The sequence below is a fragment of the Leptosomus discolor genome, chromosome 1, assembly GCF_034619465.1.
Source record: "Leptosomus discolor isolate bLepDis1 chromosome 1, bLepDis1.hap2, whole genome shotgun sequence".
NCBI lineage: Eukaryota > Metazoa > Chordata > Aves > Leptosomiformes > Leptosomidae > Leptosomus > Leptosomus discolor.
The window spans coordinates 146,052,860-146,073,667 of record NC_141391.1 but is presented as its reverse complement, the minus strand read 5'-3'; the positions used below and the strand labels follow the sequence as shown (position 1 = coordinate 146,073,667).

The following is a 20,808-nucleotide window of genomic DNA, read 5'->3' as shown; positions in this document are numbered from 1 at the left end:
CTTTGCAGGCTTTTGCTGTGATGAATTCATATCGTTATAATAATATCTTGTTAAGCTACTTTCTGAATTCTCAAAAGCTTGAAATTATTTGAGAAAATGGGCAAGGGGCAACGGGTGCAAGCTGGAGCACAGGAGGTTCCACATTAACATAAGAAAAAACTTTTTCACTGTGAGGGTGACAGAGCTCTGGAACAAGCTGCCCAGAGAGGTTGTGGAGTCACCTTCTCTGGAGACATTCAAAACCCACCCGAATGTGATCCTGTGTGATTTACTCTGGGTGGTCCTGCTCTGGCAGGAGGGTTGGACTAGGTGATCTTTCAAGGTCCCTTCCAATCCTTAACATTCTGTGATTCTGTGAATATATAGAGAAATGAAACAGCTGTAAGTGAATGGCGACAGTATATAAAATTAGTTGTTATGTTGCTTGGATAGGGATGAAGATATATACATATTTTCTCTTCATTGCAGCACTTCGCATTGTCCTGGTAAAACACTGTCGTGCTACAGTTCCTCAAAAGATAGTAGTGCAGCATGTGATGTTTGGAGTGAAGTATACCAGTAACTTTTGTTTTCTTTACATTCCTTATTATTAGCCCTCCCTTGGAGTGAAGAAACCGACTAAAGCCCTACTGTATGTCATACTGAGCCCTGTGGGCCCTTACTTTGCAAGTGGAAGCTTTAATCCAATATCTTTATGGGCAGATCCAAAGTATGTAAGAGCCTGGAAAGGAGGAACAGGGGACTGCAAACTGGGAGGGTAAGAAAACATAATTCTGCACCTTCTACATAGCTTACAAAGGAGATTTGGTTTTTAGTGAAGTATCAAATCTAGCGGAAGTAGAGGTATTAAATGTGACGATTAAACAAACGGTGTACTGTAACAAAGATTTCAAAACTGTACTTTGCAAATATTATTTATACAATTCAGCTGCATATTTTTGTTTGGATATTACAGCCAAGTGGATTATTTGCAGGGGCAATTTTGCAGCATCTAAAGCTGAGGAACTAGACCAGGAAGGTGTCCATGTAATACTTTGGCTGTTTCCCTTGCCGAAGTTGACACTAAAGTTATCACTTCTGTGATGCAGCATTCAGTATAGCAGCCTGCTGCCAAATGGTCAGTGAGCAGCATTGACTGCTGACCTTCTTCCTTGGCAGATTGTCCTGACAAGCCATTTGCAGTTAGCTAGGGGAGTATGGTGTTTGAGAGAAAGCATGAGACAATTATGTGCAGTGACTTAACCATAGTCTGTCAGTTTTCTGCTGAATTAGGCCAAAGCACTAGTTAGGTAGAAACATAATTGTTAATGTCCAAGTACCTGACTTGTAGAATGAAGCTGCTTAGGACTTGACTGGAGCAAGCAACTCGAATGTGGCTAAATTAATGACTTGATTACACATCCTTGATCTTTGGTTTAAACGAAGCTTATTGTCTCTACCTGGGAGTTTGCTTTCCAGGCAGGAAGTTAGTAGTTGTCAAGTGCTGCTCAGCTGAGCTAGTAGAATAATCAAAGGACAGGAAAACAGCTTTCCTTCATTCAGTCGGATGTTCTGAGACCTTTACTCTTTGTTTGTGAGTTTTTGTTTAGTTTTAGAAAAAAGAAATAGTCCTGGGTCACTACTGACTTGATTTGTGCTCAGAGGTAAGAACTTAACTGCAGTGTGGTCAGCACTTCGGAGCTGCTGACTTTGGGTCTTGATGGTTGTTGAACATCAGAAGCGAAAGGGTTTTTTCCCCCTCCCTCAGAGCAGCTATAGAGTAAAGGCATATTAGTCAGTCAGGTTCACCCCGTAGGCAGCATTTTAGGAAAACAGTTGCTCCTCAGGGATATGGAATTCATCAAGGCCCATCTGCAGCTCCTGAAGCTGCTAGTTCTGTGAATGTATTTTACTAGAAAAGAAATAACTCACCTCTGATGATTTTTTGTGTTCCAAGATGTTCATCTGACTTGTATGACCCATCTGTTTATCTGACATACATGAAATGAGGTAGATGGTTTTGTTTTGCCTTTTTTAAAGCCATGAGCTGGATGGGAATTTTTGCCATCTCTCCAGGATGCCAACTGCTAAATAAAGAGAAATGTTTTCCTAAGGTGTCTAATTGCCAGGATTAGAATGCCCAGAAAATGGAACACGAGGTATTTTTAAGACAATTTCGATGGATATGTTTGACCTGCTGATGCTGTTCAACCCTTCAAAGTTTTTGGGTGGTAGATACCAATGATCTAGTAAAATAGTAGTAGAGTACTTAAAATGTAAATATTCCAGGGACAAGCAGTGACTGTGCTCATAAACAATGCACTTGCTCATAAGGTAGATGTGCACAAAACCTTGTGTAGAAATGAGAAAATGGCCAACCAGATACTCATAACTGTTTGCTCTTTCTTTTTGTTTCTGGAAGGAATTATGGTTCTTCTATTTATGCCCAGCAAGAAGCCCTGGAGTTAGGCTGCCAGCAGGTTTTGTGGCTCTATGGAGAGGATCACCAAATAACTGAAGTTGGAACAATGAATCTGTTTCTCTACTGGATAAATGAAGATGGAGGTATAGTAACAAAAAACATGAAAACTTTAACAGAGTAGACAGTTAGGACCAACTCTAGTAATCCACAAAATTATTATTAGAGTGCAGATCATGAACTTTTTAATGAAGATGGTTTACAAAGGAAATGTTTATTCTCTTCTGAAAACTAGTTGGTGACTCTTAGATATACCACTGTGAAAGAGGAGATTCTGGAGCAGCTGTGAGTTCTGCTTACTGTTAACATACTAAACTGTTAGGCCAGTCCATGTGCTTAGAAGGGTAGAGTCTAGCCATACATGAGGTCACACTGCATGTTTGGCATCAGCTTTAGCAACATGCTTTATCTTGAAGGAGGTGTTGGGTCATGAACAATGCAGACATACTAAAGTCACCTTGTGGCTGTGTAACTCTTCAAACTCTGTGGCTTTGGGCATGAGTGGTTCCCATCATCGCTTTCTGGCAAGTCAAATGTTCCTGAAGCCAAAAGTATTTCAGCATCCTACTGATGAAGACCTCAGTTCTTTCTTTCAAGAGCTTGAAGTTCTGTCCAGTGAAGGCAGAGAAAGAGAAACATGTCAGTCAGTGTTCCACATCACTAATGCTGAAGTGATGCTTTCAAGATATGCTATCATTATTGAAGCCATTTTTATCTCTTCGTACCCACAGTCATCTCTGAGCAATGTACGTGCTGATTAGAAAGCTACTTGGTTAATGCGCAGCCAGCTATTTAGGCATCTCAGAAACACGCATTGGGCATGCAGCTCTTCAGTGCTTGAGAAGTGATAGCTGCACCCAACAACTGGTTCAGAAGACTACATGACTCTGAGTCCTTAAAGGACTGAGCCAATGTATAGGCAAGTGAATAAAGGGACACCTCCTGATTTCCATGAGTACTGGCCCTCCATGAAAATTAAGCATTACTGAATTTTTGCATGACAGCTGATTTTGTCGTAGTGTCATGGGAACCCTGGAAAATCAAAATTTTTCTGACGGTGCTCAGCTGAAGCACAGAGGCAACATTCTGTGGGGACAGTGGGGTGTGATGTGCTCTGGATAGTGTAGGATAATGGGAATCCAGCTACCTGACTCCTATTTCCAGTTTCATTACTTGTTCTGCAAAATCTTTACCACTTTTGTAAGAAAAGGGATGATACTCCCTCAGTGAATGAGTCTCTGAAGTTTTGTGAATGAAACTATAAATATGAGAAATCTTGTTGTTGTTATTATAGCAGCAGTAGATCTGTCAGTGTAGCTAGATGGCTAAATTCATGCCTTGTATAACTTATTTGGAGAGAAAAACAGATTTTGGCTCATTCTGCCCAGGGAAAGGACACTGGAGGGAGGACATAATTAGAATTCAATGTTCTCATTGTACTTAAACCAGGAATATGCTGGAATTATCCAGCTGCAGCACCGTACTGTTCCAAAGATCTGCCAGTCACTGTGTTACCAGTGCATTACTGAATAGTACTATTGTGAGGTGACCGTAGCAAACAACTTGGAATTCATGCCACCCAAGCTAACTGTATACTGGCAAACCTGCCATTTCACATGACATGGTCATTAGCATCATTGGAGCACTTTGCTGTCTCCTGATGTGTTGATTAATGCTTAATTTATGATAGATATATTTGGTTAAGAACCACTCTTGCTGCCAATGTGTGTCATCACATACCTGCCTATGGCTTTACATTGTGATTTAAAGTGTTTGCCATTATATTCTGTCACTTCACAAAGGATACTTAGGCCATGGTTTTGTTTTGTTACGCAAATTCTGCAGCTGAGAGACGGATCTAACATAAAAATTGTGAGGCAGAAATTGTGAATCACCATCAAAAGGAAAATGCCCTTCTTTGTGTGTTCAGAGGTCACTGTGGAGTACTCTGAACCGCTCTCCTTGGTTTATAACAAATCAAAGACCCAGCCCAGTAAAGCCTAGACTAAAGGACATCTACGCTTCCAACAAGAGTAGGCTTTTTTTTTTTGGCAAGACCTTGCTATATATTTTCAGTTACAGCATTGTGACTAAACGTGACATGTTGTGTTGGGTGGCAGGAGGAGCCTGGAAAAATGTTTGGTTTGTTACACCGAGGAGGAAATAGGGGATGAAACTAGTCAATTTCTGTTGAAATAACATGACACGCTTTATGCTGCTCTTGTATGCCCACTGCTGCTTTGTCTGAGGCTTAAAATATGACTAAATCTGGATCCCTGCTGTTGCATAAATACGGGAGTGTGATATTTCATTCATCAAATACTGTTTGCGGTTTATGTTCACAAAGTGAAAATTTTGGTCACCCTAGAGTCCCTTCCACCTGCCTCTTCAGAGCACGTAACAATCCCAAGAAGCTGCTAACATTGAAACTGATTTTCTTTAATAATGTCTGTTCTTCTGCTGAGAATATAGGCTTGACTTCATGCAAAACCTTACAATTTAAACATATGTCCAACCTGAAGGTTGCTAACTATGAAATCTGTGTGCACTTTCCAAAAATTCCGTTTCTGCAGAATGATTTGGAACCATCTGGGCTCTACTTCTAGTTTTAATCGTAAGGTATTGTGGAGAGCATTCAAGTGTTACTTAATATTTTTGTGCTGTTATTAAAATGGTGGTTAATAGTGCCTACTTCAAAATAGCTTGCATAAATTAAAAAATGAATATGTTAAAAGGTTCTCTAGAACAGTCAGGTAAAATATCAGGTAAGTTTGCTTCGTGTTCTGTGGGTGGAGGATTTTTTTGTGCTGCAGACAAGTAGACTACTAAAAAAATAAGGATCATACCTTCTGCTCTAATAGAAAGCCATAGCAGTAGCATGGAGGGGAGAGCAGCAGACGAATGAAATGGCAGGCATAGAAAAGGAGAGGCAAGTAATTGAGGAAAGTAAATTGTCGGAGAAGCAAAGACAGAGTGAGTACATGAGGGGAGAGTGGAGGGAGGGAAAAGAGAAAGAAAGAGAAATATCAACAAACTGGGAGAGGAAGTCAGATGTTAATAAAAATGAAATCAGGGTTTCCTGGGTTCTCCTTGACCCTGAAGTTCCCTTGGTATCTTTCATCATTTTGGTAAAATATATTTTGGTGGCATTCTCAGTGTTGTTGTAGTGTGACTAGTACTGTAGGCATTCCATGTTTGGAATCTTATCTGCTATATGTTCATAAATATAGATGTGTAAAAATTGAAACCGTGTAATACTCAAGACCTCATTTTAAAAATCCTTTTAAACACTCTAATGAAGTTCCATTGTTACAGCATGCCTATACAATGCTTGATAAGTGGGGCACTGGTCTGATAGTGCTACTACTATAACAGTAGGAGTAGTCAACTGAAGATAAACCCTGACATATTCCTTCAGACATAGCCTTTCCTCCCCCTTTTTCACTACTATCCATTTTAAGGCTTCTAGCCCATCAAAATAATTCAGTAGGCAAGTGGAGTCTGTGAGCTCACAGTCTGGTTTTTTGGAGATGGACAAACTGGTGTCATATGGAGCCTGGTTTGGCATCAGTTCACAGAGAGGATGAGCTTTTTGGCATGCCATGTTGTATAGCATCATCGTCTCTGCAGGATAGCAGGGGAGCAGATGTTCCTTGGGTGGCCCCAGGCTGGTAGGCATCATATGTATATTTGACAAAATTCTACAGAGCAGGCTGTTTGAAACATTTCAAGACTCCCATGTCCTGTCTGCTCAGTGCTGTTTAGTGGCTGGTTTGGCCTGGCACCTTTTCAAACTGGCTCAAATAAATTAATATATGTTGTTGAGCTTAAGCAGGCCCTAGCCAAGATCTGTGGCAACATAACCAAATAGAGAATATTATCTGGTGCGTAGTCACAGTCTTTGGTATTAAGGTCCACATTATTTGAAGTTTTCTGTTAGAGAAAGGGGAGTGCTTGTACATGGCTGGGTCATAAATGCAGAACATCATGTTTTCAGTATTCAGAGTTGTGTGAACCCTGTGGCTAATGGAAAGTTTTTAAGTCCTTTTCTGTTGGTAGTTGTGCCAGAATTAGGACCAGACACACATTACGATTAGGAGTGATGCTAGACAGGCTCCAGAAAAGGAAGGCTATTGTTCCTGACTGTGTGAGGAAGAAGAGACCACTGCTGTACTTAGGAATCTGGGATGGATTAAGTATTGGTTAGTCAGACCAGAGCAGAATATATAGCCTGTTCTATGGCAGCTTTTTTATATGTTATGGCATGGCAGTTTACATCTATTACTTATGTGTGTATGGATCCTTATAAAACGAACATGAAAGCATAGGTAGGAAAAACTTCTAGTCCAAATGAATAAATCCAGGGATAGCTGCACGAAAAAGTAACAGGCATTTCCTGAGAGATTGGACAGTGAGCAGCAGATTGAATGAACAATTCCATTTATTTATCCACCATTTCCCCTATCCCACCCCAGCTCCCAAAGCTACCTTTTGCAAAGTGGGAGAGAGCCCATGCTGTTGTCGTTCTGAGCTGTGTATGTACTCGCTGGCATGCAGTGTTTGTGCACAGAATTATGTAGCTGCAGCTGAGCTCAACCTGCTCTCTCAGTCCCAGGATGAATACCATGTTTCTCTCTTTTACCCAGCTGCAAGTATTCACAGGACTTATAGAAACATTTTTAAGACAGCTTCTGCTTTGAGACAGGTTCAAACAGGTCTGGTTTCAGTGATCTTTTGCAGGTAGGGAGAAGGGGGCATAATAAAAACACGAAGATGCAGGTTTTGTTCTTTTATGTGACCTAGGTAAAAATTAATCAAAAACTTTAATGGTTTGTGGATTTAATGAGCAGGATAGCATCTTTATAAGATCAAGAAAGATAATGGAATATCATTGGGAACATAAAAGGATTAGGAAAAAAAGTACAAGATGTATTACTTGAAAGACTGTGGATGTCTTCACTTTTCAGTGCAAATTTGAGACTATCCTAAAAGAGCTTGGCTGTCTGAAAGAGCAAATGCTCAGTATTCTTTGATAATAGAAACCACTGAGTATGCTATGTGGAGGTTTAATGTGAAAGTGGTGGTCTAATATGAAAAATATGAACTCTGATCTGCTGCAAAGGTCAGACGGAAAAACAAAGGCTACATACATTCTGTGTTGTAATTTAAGTATTTACCAAGTGTGGGCTACCATTTACCTACCATTTCATTAGTTATGTTAGATGAACATTTATCTAATGTTCCTTTTCAAAAGCAAACAAGAGAAACAAGCTAACAAACCAAACTAGTTGAACAATTTGGATTGTTGGAAATTTTATTAGGAATTTTGGAATTTTTTTAGGACTGCTCTTTTTGTGTAAAGAGAAAATTAGGGGAGAAAAAAAAAGGATGTCTAGACTAAGATAAGAGATCATTAAGGAAGTCTTCTCTCAAGATGCATTTGTCAAGGTTTCCACTGCTTTGCTTGTTCAGTAAACGGGCCTCAAAATTTCTGTTAGAAGTTTCATATTAGTGCTACGAAGTAGGTACACTGAGCACCATATTCCTAAATTAAGTAAAGCAGTTCAGGGAAAGTCATAATCTGCCCTGGGATTATTAGGCATGATTTTCCTTGTGCCTGTCTAGTCTGAATTTCAAGACAGCCATTCAATGGTTTCCAGTAGTTACACAGTAAATCCATAATACACTGAGGAATAAAACCTACTACTAGGCTTTAGCTATGTACTTATTAATGTATTATATATGTTTCTTCCCCACCCTCTGAAGTGTACTCAAAAGGTTCCAAACATTCAACAACAACGTATTGGAACTGAGTTTGTGTAATTTATGTTCTTATAGAACTCTGATAAAAGTTAAATCTTACTGGGTATGGAACGTTTCTGATACCATTTGATTTCTTTTTAATTTTCATGTTTGGTGTAATATCAGTAAATATTATTTTTGTTTCTTTGTTTTTCAACAAGTGTTTCTATTTCTTTTTGTGTTTGACAGAAAATGAACTGGCAACCCCACCTTTAGATGGCATCATCCTTCCAGGAGTGACAAGACAAAGCATTTTGGATCTGGCACGCAACTGGGTAAGTGTTTTGACCTTGTCAGTAATGGTTTCAACTACCGTGTTATAACGTTGATGAAAATAAGCATTCCTGGTGCTCGGTATCTTGAAGTTCAACTGATCTGGTCAAGTCCCTTAACCTAAACGGGAACTAAGGGCACGCTAATTCGTAGATTCCCGGCAACATCATCAGAATACCCGCACCTGTCACGCAGAACAATACAAAGCTTGTTAAAGTAGCTCTGTGTAGTATTTAAGATGAAAATCCTCATTAAATCCACTGGTACCCGCAACTTAAAGCAAGGAAACAAACAATTACCGTGCATGACCACAGCTATACTTCAGTCATCAGCACACTACTTCTCCACTCAGTTCCCATGGTTGCACCCTTATTTCTATAACTGGCATGCAGCCTAAAATCCAGCCACAGTCTTGAAGTCATCTGTCTGCTTCCAGATTCCAGGTCTGGAGTGTAGCCATCCAAGTAATTATTTGGACACTTGGGGCTACCTCTTATCTTGAAATGCAGCAAACTGTTCACTCTGCCTGTACTGTATTCAAAAGTTTTATTGTGGCTTGGATAAGAATACTATGCAGCCAAAGGCTCATCTAGCCCAGTAACGTGTCTCCTGGTTTTGGGCAGGCTTATGTTTGGGGAGGAGTAGCAGGAATAACACAGGCATGGGTGATACTTCCTCCCGGTATTAACTCAGCTTCCAACCACCTGTAGCTGAAAGACTTCCTGAAACACAGTTCACAGTTAATATCACTTAAATCTAACTTGCAGCGAAAGAGAGCTAGGCATGTGCTTCATGGTGCATGTGTGTCACTTGTTGACCTGCACTGAACTCTTATGCATCTTTATTGGTATTGGTACTCACTGAGTGCAGATAAGCATGCACACTTCTCAGTCCCATCTCCTTTACAAGACAGATGGATATTCCAGTTGATAGGACTTGTTTGTGAGAGACTGGACTTTCACCTCAGTCCTCTTGAATACGTAGGTGTCTTCTACTCTCACAAAGGTTGTTCTCGTCTTCCTGACCTCCATTCCCTAACCTACCTTGAACTCTGCATACATGGTGTCCCTGCCTCTCTCTCCAAATGCTGTCCTGTCAAGAATTAATCATGTTTTCTGCTATCGAAAGTATCTCTGTTCCGTGTTAAAAAGCTTGCACATAAAACAAGGACTAAGCTTTTGTTTGGTCGGATAGGACAATAAATCCACATAAATCCATGAAATGAAAATTTCAAAGTTTGATGTTTATTTTTGTTCTTCAAACATGCCCCCTCAATCAATTGCTATGCGTTCAATCAATTGTTATGCATTCTTCAACAGTTGTAGAAGGTAAAACACTTAATATGTTAAGACTGTCCAAAGTGAGTTGCTTTACTCATACCTGCAGTACAGTTAATTTTTGTATGTGACAGCTGCATGCAGGTACATAGTGGAATTTCGCCAAGGATTAAAGAAATATATCACATCTAGTTGGCATTGCAGGTGGAATTGACAGAATGTATTTCACTTAGGAATTGTCGGAGAGTGGGATGCAAAGCTCTCTTGACATATTTGAGTAATTTTTGTACAAACTCTAGTGTGATAGAGACCATGAGTAGTCAGATCCTGTGTCACATAACCCATGACAAATTCTGCTGTGTTATTGCCTAATTCAGTGTTGATACTCTGTACCAAATCAGAGGGAAGTGCCACTTTAATCATCAGCATTGTATCTGGCAAACCACCGGCTTCCTTGAAGGTCATTCGTTTGGTTAGAGTCTCTTGTGTGATACTGGGAAGTTTGAAAAGATCACAAGATCACAGCCAAACTTGATTGATTGCCACTAGGCTAATAGTTCTATTAGAGGTGTTTCAACATGGAAAACAAAAATACAAACAATTTTTAAACTTTTTACGATTTTTATGGTTGATTCTTCTTGTGCAGGGAGAATTTAAAGTGTCTGAGCGATACATCACCATGAGTGACCTGACAGCTGCCTTGGAAGAGAACAGAGTAAAGGAGATGTTTGGTGCTGGAACAGCTTGTGTTGTATGTCCTATCTCTAGAATTTTATATAAGAGCAAGGTAAGAAAGCGTCTCTCTTTTTTTTTTTTTCTTCTCCTTTTTTTTTTGCCCTTTCCTTCTTTCTTCAGAAGCTTAACATAATTAATTGCAGCTGAAGCAAAAAACAAGTGAGATAGAAAAGGAGGACTGCCAGAGGTTTCTGGAAAGATGAACGCTGTCAGTATGTTGTTTCCCAAGCGAGTTGCTGCTGTGTTGACAGAAGAGAAATTTACCTCTCATCTTGTGGGGTTTTTCAATAGTTAAAATCATGAAATCTCAATTTCTGGAAAAAAGGAAAAAGAAATAGTTCCCAGCTCCCAGCTTGTTTGAAAGTACAGGAAAATACATTCTCCCACATTTCTTTTATTGAACATTTTTCCCAAAGTTAAGGCACCTGGGAAAGGTAAGGAGAGGAAAGTCTTGCAGGGAAACAAATTTCTGAGCCAGTGCATTCTTTCCTTCTCAAGTTCATCTCTTCTTCACCCATCACTGCAGGGAACCTAGCTCTGATGGAGGAGCTGTTTCAAGAGGGTGCACAGCTGCTTCCACCTACTATACGCCATATGGGAGGTTTCTCCTGTACAGGTGGAATTGCACAGGGATTCAGACAGTTAAGCTGACTTGATGCTATTTAGCCAGCACAAACTTAGTTCAGAAGGCTGGGTTATTGCATCTGCATATGTGGATGTGCTTTGTTCTATTAAATATGAGAAGTACAGTAAATGCCTGTTAGGTTGTACTTCTTGAATTAATAAGATGAGGTAAATGTGTTGATATTTTCAGATGCTAAGGTAATATGCCAGGCATCAAGGTGCTGAGTGATGAGTACTCTAAATATACCTATTGTGTTTCTACATGATGCACTTTGAAATGAAATACTGTGTGTGTAGTGAAACTACATTTGCCTGTTCAGTATGCCCTCCATTTTGGACAGATCTTTTGGAAGGCTTATATTAACCTTTGCTTGAAAACAGCGTAACTGTTCAACTAATTAACTTTTCACTGGCTCAGCATGCCTTCCTATAAAAAACATTACAACAATTCTTCCCTACTTGTTAAGGAGAGCTAGAAAGCTTGATAAATATTTATTAAAATTCTTGGTGACCCTAAGGTTTTCATGTGTGTATAAAGCTATTATTACATGTTATTATCTCTCTCTCTCTTTCTCCTTCCCCTCCCCCCTCCTTCTTTATTCGATGTCAGCATTTGCACATTCCAACTATGGAGAATGGACCTCAGTTAACGACCCGTTTCCTGAATAAGCTGAATGATATCCAGGTAAGATGCTTCATCTTTTTTAACGACATAAAATAATAAAAGGTGAACATTTGAAAACATTGGCAAATAATCTTTTTCATGGTGGTGCTATAGGCACCATTATATGATAATATAGGCTCTTTTGTTTGGTGTGCTTATTCTATCAATTTTATTTTTTTTTTTTTTACCCTTGAGAAAGTATGATACGGATGGAGAGTGATATATTTTTAACCTGTTCATCTTGGAAGCTGGATGAAAGTTGTAAGATATTACTGTTATCAGTGAAATCCAGTACAATTGTTATAGATTCCTTTTTAAGGGGAAAAAATAGCATTATGAAGCCTCTTAAGCACAATCACAAATCAATATAGGCTAATAAATAAAGAGATAGGTGAAGTAGTAAGCACTCACTGGGTGCAGCCAACTGATCACCATCGCTGTTTCTCAGCATTTTTCCAATCACGTGGTCACTTCTTGTTCTTAAACCAGTTCCTTCTGCTGTGATTTGGTAAATATCAAAATCTATTTGGAATCTGTGCTTGACCTCCATGTCTGGGCGTAGGAGTCCATACTATTTCAGGTAGAGTCAATGAGCAGCATGTGATGGCCCTTCTTATTTTAATTGCCTGTTTTCTTTTCCTTATTTAGCGTAGTTTATGGAGTGGGGCGTGTGGGGATAGGAGTAGGTCTTGACAAGTTACAAGCCCCTTTATTTAAGATCTGATAACAGCCGCTTGGCAGTATTGTCACGATTTCTTCAAATCGAGTCTGATGATTACAGGTTACTGTACAGTCTGATGGTTACTGTACAAAAGCTACATTCTTAGCTTTTTTGCTCAAGATGTTCTTAGATTTGCTACTAAAATTTTTATTTTCCTGCCAGTAAGCCCTGAACTAAGAGTCTTCTTGAAAGATTGTGAGACGTACTGCACCACATAACAACTCTATGAATCCTGTACAATAATTGGAACTTTTTAAGGAAGAGCCTTAAAATTTATTTTGGTTTCTATTTTACAGTCCCTTTACTAGTGTGTAGAAATAATCTGACACAGGGTTCTTCTGATGAGATGCCAAACAAAAACTGCTCATGAATTTCAGTCTGCTGCCATATGTTGACTGACTTAAAATCCCATTATAAGCAGGTCCATTTATGTAATGTTATTTATTCAGTATTTTGTGCTGTATTGCAGTCCAAGTTTAAATCCATTGCTATTCATTGTGGGGTTTTTTCATTGCTTAATTCAAGTAGGGTGAAGCACTCTTAGACAAAAACTCAGGTCATCTCATATAATTTCAGTGGTCCTGTTCTCTTGTTTCTCCACATATTTTTACCTTTCACAGCTGCTGGTTTCCAGCATAACTACTTCCCCCGCAACCAAGACTTGTAGCTCAAATGATGCAGCAAGACCACTTGACTGTCCTTTACTAGGAGGATGACATGGGATCAGCATCTCTTGTTCTTTAAAATAGTATTGGACATTTCTGGCTGCGACTCAGGGAGGAAAGAATTCCTGATATTCTGGTACCTTTGTGCTGGTGGCTGAGCCAACTTTCATGAGGGCAAAAAGAGACACTCTCCCTTCATGTTTCTGATGTTTCAGTTGTGCCAACTGTAGTAGCTTGGGATCTGGGTCTTTCTCTTAAAACAATAGGACTGATAGCAAGGAAGAAGCATAGGCACCCTTGGTTCTAGATTTTATTTTTTGTTGAGGGGAAGGAGATGCTTAGTATTCCATGTTCCCAGCTTAGTTACATGTAGCATTTTTATCATCTTACTATATGAGAATAAATAATGGTGTCCCTCACTTCATTTCTTTGTTGTGGTCATGTGTCCAGATTTATTATACGCTTTTCATTGTGATACATACTGATCACTGTTTCAATAACTCTCTGCTCCTTATTAAAGCCATCTTGTTAGTATGTCAGGTATCTATCTTTAATGTTTAAAGGCACTTGTATAACTCCTGCATTACCTTCTGATGTCTACGTGATGCTTTTGCAATATATGTCAGGGCCTTCAACAATTTGTGATCAGTTTGAGTCTCTGCTGATCAGTTCTAATTGCAGTCATGGAACAGTTCAGCATCAGAAAGCGTTGAGGCCAGTTCTAGCACTTTGTTGGGTATTATGTCTGAGAATAAGTACTGCCTTAACAGTTTGTGTCCTGAGACAAGCAAGTGCCTTCTCTAGAAGAATGGCTTGTGAAATCCAGAATACTGTTTCAGAAGACAATACTGGAATATGTGTCTTTCTCCCTTGGCCAATAGATAGTGAATGGATTGATTATTAAGACAAATATATCCAGCTTCCTCCCATGCTCTTCCTGATCACCTTGCTTTTGCACCCCCAAACAAGGCCCAGAAGCAGGCTGAAAAAGTGTGGATTGCTTCTAGCCGTTTTCTTTCCTGGACCTTTTCACTTTACAGCTATGCATATGGATCTTTTTGCCTTTCAACTATGTACATACTGTGTCTTCAGTAATTACATGCCAAGAGTAAATCCATCACTCCTGGAAAGTGCTGGACTATTATGTATATGTTTACTTCTGGGTTTTCTTCCTTCTTTAACACTTCATCATTAGAAACATGATTTTAAAGAGAATGATGGCTGCTTCCCCTTTAAGAGTCAATCAGTGGTGGCTCATTGTGTTTCTGCACTTTTCTGTCTGTGGAGAGGTGAGCATATATCCAAATGGACCCCAGGTTGTCATACAGAAAACAATGCTGCAACACACAAAATGGAACATATGATAATCTTAAAATGTCAGGCGAGTTTTCGGGATCTTTCACAAAGACCTTTTATATATTCTATCAGGAGGGAAATAAAAAAATCTCTTTGCAATATCATTGGGCTGTTGTCATATCATTTGGACAGTCTGAGACTGTTATTCCAAAGAACACTCAAGTTCTGAAGAATAAAATGCAATGGAAATTATAGCCAAACACAGCTTTGGTCTCTGTGCTGTGCTGTTGCCTGAACTAGGGCAGTGTATCCATTTCATGTTGGACAAGAGGCATTTGTAAAAAACTAAAAATTCTCAGTACCAACACTGTCCTGCATTTGAACCTGTGATCGAGTGGTGCAGGGCTCCATATCCAATATCATTAGACTGATTCCTTTCTGTACAATACATACTTTTTAAACATTTTCAGATTATCTTCATTATTGTGTTTCCAAGTCTGTTTTCATGCTGCTCATTGTTCTTTTGCAAGACTTCTGTGTTCAACAGGATTTCTTTGGATTTGAACAGCTGTTCAGTGGAATTAGAGCTAGAGTGACAAATTAGAAACTCATGGGCAGAACTGATTCTCTTTCTCATGCCAATTGAGAGAGAACAGTAGTAGCACTGTGATATACATTTTCCTTCCTATCACTGAGTGGAAATCATGTTTACTAAAGGCTGATAAAGATTTTAGATTAAATCATTTACATTGTATACAGTAATGGTGTGGTTATAAATGAATTAGTTACAATACACTGTCTTTTGTAATTGCTTGAGTTAGAAGATTTAGAGATGAGATTCTTTTCTCCAGGAACACACTCACTGAAATATCACTCAAGAGGTTTTTGTGGTTTTTGCATTCCATTCTTTGAGAATAACCAAGCTTTTGCTATACCCTTTAAAGTGTAGATCAGGATGCAACTTGGAAGGGATGGATAGGAGGTAAGATATGTTGTTTCTACATGATACAAAGTGCATTTAAACACTGCAGTCAAGACAGCAGTGAACAGACATTTAGTCAAAACCCCTCTTTCTCAAAGTTGCACAGTCGAAATAGGTAGGCCAGCAGAAAAAAAAACAGGAAAAGAGAATATATGTGTTATTTTTTACAAAATAGGATCTGTGGGTGGGGAAAAAAAGGGATGGGATTGACTAGCCTGAGATCACAAAGTCTTTGGCAGAATCGGAAAAGGAAGCTAAATCAGCTTTTATTTCTGGAATGAAAATATCTTGATTGTGGCACATCTTCGTTCCACTTTAGTTCAGGAAGAAAGTCCAAAGCGTAGTCATAGAATCACAGAATCGTTTAGGTTGGAAAAGACCTTTAAGATCATCAATTCCAACCATTAACCTGGCACTGCCAAGTCCACTGCTAAACCATGTCTCTAAGTGCCGCACCTATACATCTCTTAAATACCTCTAGGGATGGTGACTCCACCACTTCCCTGGGCAGCCTGTTCCAGTGCTTGGCTACCCTTTCGGTGAAGAAATTTTTCCTAATGTCCAATCTAAACCTCCCCTGGTGCAACTTGAGGCCGTTTCCTCTTGTCCCATCACTTGTTATTTGGGAAAAGAGACTGACTCCCACCTCACTACAACCTCCTTTCAGGTAGTTGTAGAGGGCGATAAGGTCTCCCCTCAGCCTCCTTTTCTCCAGACTAAACAACCCCAGTTCCCCCAGCTGCTCCTCACAAGACCTGTTCTCCAGGCCTCTCACCAGCCTCGTTGCCCTTCTGTAGACATGCTCCAGCACCTCAGTGTCTTTCTTGTAGTGAGGGACCCAAAACTGCACACAGTATTTGAGGGGCAGCCTCACCAGTGCTGAGTACAGGGGCACAACCAGTTCCCTACTCCTGTTGACTGCACTATCTCTGATGCAAGCCAGGGTGCTGTTAGCCTCCTTGGCCACCTGGGCCCACTGCTGGCTCATGTTCAGCCAGCTGCCGATGGTGGCCCCAGGTCCTTTTCCAGTAGGCAGCTTTCCAGCCACTTCCCCAAGCCTGTAGCAGCACTGCATGGGATTGTTGTGACCCAAGTGCGGGTCCCGGCACTTAGCTGAACCTGTCAAATGGCAACTCGGATGAGGCTTTGCAATTTCTGAAGTCAGCATCAGAGCATTAAATGACGCTACCTCCTAAAGACAGCAAAATTTACAAATAATTCCCTGGCCTTTGCCTGCTTTCTGCTTTGGGTAAGGTGGGTGTGCCACCTTTTCTCTGAGAAGCAGCGATAAGACGGTCAAAGACATCTCTTTTTTTCTCCCTTTGCCCCCATCCTCAACAAACTTGCCTCATATGAGGGTAATTTGGTGCTTTGTGGTTAAACTCGTGATACATCTGCTTTTCCTTGGTTAGAGTTCCCAAGGCAACCACAGTGACATCTGGGAACGTAAGCTGGAAATCCTTTGAATAAGTAATTCATCCAAGGCCCTGTGTAGCCATACCAGTGTTTAGTCAACCACATCACAGACTGCAGAACAGGAGCAGCAGAATTAGTAATAATAAAAAGTAGATGTGGTACATGTGGAGGTCATATAGAGGCTTTACCTGCTGAAGCAAAGAGTAAAACACAAGCACACTGAATATCATTCCTTTGCAGAGCTAGAAGTGTGGTTTTTCTGGCTCATCCTGATTTGGAGCTGTTGTCTTTTCCCTGCTCTAATGTCCCTTTATCTCCTTTCCTGCTGATGCAGAACCTGTATTGGAGGAACTTCCTTTTATCCTCTCTGGAGAAATTGTCAAGTGATCTTTTCAGCCTGCTGTCTAAAACGAGGCTTTATTCCTTGGTGAAAAGTATTTTCAAGCTCCCTGAACACGATACTATGACGGAAAGGGCTCCCACCTTACATCTGCCACTAGTCTGTCCACCTCTGCTTTACTTACATACTTGAGCTCTATGTGTGTTTTTGGGGCTCTCTAGAGCATTGTTTACAGGACTGGTGACAAAGTGCTTTAGAACAGGGAGCCAGTTTAACTACCCAAAGTGCTGCCTTGGGACTGTATCCTCCCCTGGAAGGGATACAGCTCCATGTGGTAGGTTGCCTTCTTTTCTGCCTGGTGATCCTGCTGGCTTGCATATGGAAAGACGACTTGTTTTATTTGGGTTACAATTCTCTTTAATTGTACTCTGAGGTATCTGTGATGGGTTTTATTTCATGTTCAATCAGAATGCTGTAATAAAAAGCCACCTTGAAAATAAAAAGAAATAAAAATGAACGTGTGTGTTTATTGGAGCTTGAGCATGGGCATACTTACGAATGAATTAGTGGACTGACCTCAGGGAATAACTGTATTGAATTGATGGAAAGCTCTAGTGAAACAGGACTATTCTGTATCATTTCTACCGAGTGTTAGTATCACCACTTCCTAGTCTGCTTGCTGGAAGATGGGTAAGGCTTCAAGCTGCCTTTAGGCTTTGCTCAAATCAAAGGCAGAAATAAAGGCATAAGAAATAATGTACACTACTGTCAAGGTGGTGGATGTGAATCTTTCTGAGGATAGACCTAAGAAGTTATTGTAATTGTATACTTTTACTTTGAACTTTTATTCTTAAACTCCATTTTTTTCTTCATTTTAGTATGGAAGAGAAGACAGCGATTGGGCAGTGCTGGTGTCGTGAACGTGGAAGAGTTCAGACTCTCCAGATATAACAGACATGAATAATGACAACTTCTGTAGCTGCCTGTGTGTAGTTTCTGTATCAGTTTGCTCCCCAGGATGATTATTTCCACAATCTGGCAAAAGTGAACACAATCGTTTTGATTTCTACTGTAATCCTGTTGGTAGAAGCCTGTCTTCTTGGTAGAGGTGCTAAATGTTAGCAATAGAACTTTCCTAATGGTTTTCTTAGTGCCTCCTTGTGTCTTACGTACAGTCTGAAAACTTGTAAAATGCTCTTCAACTGCTCTTCAGTTTGATTTGTTTTAACTGCCATCACCAGCAGAGCATGTTGTCATATAACACAGATGTTGCCTGTTAGCTGGCCACAGGGTTCTGTTGACATTATTCTGCCTTTTGCTCTGTGTTCGGGAAACAATTAAGCCATACGCTCTTTCCTTTCATACTCTGCTTGTATGGGAGATTCCTGAGTTCGCATAGCCCTCTAGATTCCCTCATGCATACTCTGTCAAAATAACAGCTCTGTCCTTCGGGCCAAAAATTCTCTTGAGTCAATCTAGCCTGCAATATGCTCCCTGTTGGCCTCTTGCCTTTCCCTCCATGGGGATATGCAGTGACTGCTTGAGCAATGCACACCACTCCAATAGTTGAATATGTCCTTCCATACATGATTTATAGGGCTGGGCCAGGCTCTGGTGAGACAAGAATTACCCTTTGTCTGGCCTAGCACAGAGCTGGGTGCTGCAGATGCCTTCCAGGTGAATGTCTAGAAAATAAGATTAGACGACTGCGGCTGTGACAGCTGAACCACTCTTCACAGCAACCAAACAATTGACTTGAGGAATTTCTTTCATCATCCAGTCACATAATTTAGATCAGAAAAATGTTTTTCTTGTCCCCTTCACCATTCGCTGTGAGACGTGTCCAGCCTCCATTGGCACACATGTACTTTAATAGGGCCTTCCTATTAAGGAACAAGCTATGTTGTCAACAGAAAGTATCTAGTACAAGAAGGAAAGAGACTTCATTCAAACCCTGCTTTCATTATGATTAAGTACATCTTTGTATACTGCTACTCTCTCACATGCAGTCTTGATACTATATGGAAGCAATATAGAGCATGTAGCCCATAGTTAGGGAAATAGCTTCTGCAAATATTCACTAGCAATCATACTGTAATGTTTATTAGCTTTCTCTCTTTGCACACAGCTTTGTCAAACAGCTTTAAGATATCTCTTGCCAAAAAGGATCACCATATTCTGTATCAATGTTCCAAAGTGCTACTTCAGTGTAAAACCGGTGGAACTTTATTGACGCTAATGGAGTCCTACAAGATGTAAAAGTGAAACATTTATTGCCATAGTTTGCAGTAAAAATGCACCAGTATTAAGGGAAATATTTAGCACTTTATTTTTTTTAAGACCCAACAGTATCTCTCCCATGCTTTATAATTCCTTTGTAGTTATTGGCATTTGTTAACATAGTTTAAAAAAGGCAAAATATAATTTCTAATAACCATCCATGCCTTACACAACTGCTAAAAAGTAGCCTTATGGCTTTCCTGTTAATTTTTCATTGAATTTTGAAGCCAACCAGTACTTAGCCATCACTTTCTTTTGCTCCCTGAAATCATGACTTTTACTGCAGTCCAATCTGATCTTTTAATGAAGAACAGTTGAAGGTTCTCTCTGACAATGTAACCATTGTTAAAATTTGTTGGATAGTTTTCTCTTTAGGATATAACTGCAAGCACAAAATGTTCTTTCACTTACAGTAGCAACAGTATTGTGTGTCTGCTTCTCTGGCCGTTTGAATCTGTGTCGTGTGCTGGTCTTTGTTCAGTATCTTACTATGTATTATAAGCTGCTGATAGTCTTTCTTTTTATTTAATTAGATGGGTGGAAAAAATAACATGGGGAATATGTCAAGGTGCAATGTGGGGTAGAGAGTTTTATCCAATGAGACAAGTGTCGTGACTAAAGAGTGCCTTTAACTGGAGTGTAGCATGGAGCTCTCTAAAGATTATGTAATGATCAACCACATGTGGCTTCCTGTTACTGAACTATATAATCTGTCCCCTTATGTTCATCTTAGATTTAGCAGCAAAAGGAAAAGTGGAAGTATCTAACTTCAGATGCGTGACAAAGTTGTAGTATGATACCTTAACATCTCAGGATGTTGACAGAGTTGACAGGTGTCATGTATCAAAAATCCTCATGAAGGCATCAGTATACTAGCAATAATCACAGAATGGTCTGGGCTGGAAGGGACCTTAAAGACCGTCCAGTTCCAACCCCCCTGCCATGGGCAGGGACACCTCCCACCAGACCAGGTTACTCAAAGCCCCATCCAGCCTGGCCTTGAACACTGCCAGGGAGGGGGCAGCCACAGCTTCTCTGGGCAACCTGTGCCAGTGTCTCACCACCCTCACAGTAAATAACTTCTTCCTAATATCTAATCTAAATCTCCCCTCTTCTAGTTTGAAACTTCCCCCTCATCCTATCACTGCACTCCCTGATAAAAATCCCCTCCTATATTCACCAGTCAGAATGAATAACGATCAGTTAAAGAATTATTTCACTGCAGTGTAAACCTAAAAGTTGTTAAAACTCTTCTTAAACCCGATGCAAGTAATT

At 40.0% G+C, this 20,808-nt stretch overlaps 1 protein-coding gene across 7 annotated transcripts in view; it reads left to right on the top strand.

The window, feature by feature from the left end:
* BCAT1 (branched chain amino acid transaminase 1) overlaps window positions 1-18,173 on the top strand; it is a 41,632-nt gene extending 23,459 nt beyond the window's left edge. For 5 of the 7 annotated variants that reach the window (XM_009958053.2, XM_086466701.1, XM_086466714.1 and 2 more), the window contains 6 exons: window positions 594-757; window positions 2,402-2,544; window positions 8,450-8,535; window positions 10,457-10,597; window positions 11,780-11,854; window positions 18,132-18,173. In XM_009958053.2, the coding sequence (XP_009956355.2) occupies window positions 594-757; window positions 2,402-2,544; window positions 8,450-8,535; window positions 10,457-10,597; window positions 11,780-11,854; window positions 18,132-18,173 (651 nt within the window). The remainder of the gene's footprint in view (window positions 1-593; window positions 758-2,401; window positions 2,545-8,449; window positions 8,536-10,456; window positions 10,598-11,779; window positions 11,855-18,131) is intronic. The other 2 variants (XM_086466741.1, XM_086466728.1) reach the window with 1 other exon arrangement.
* Window positions 18,174-20,808: the final 2,635 nt, after the last annotated feature.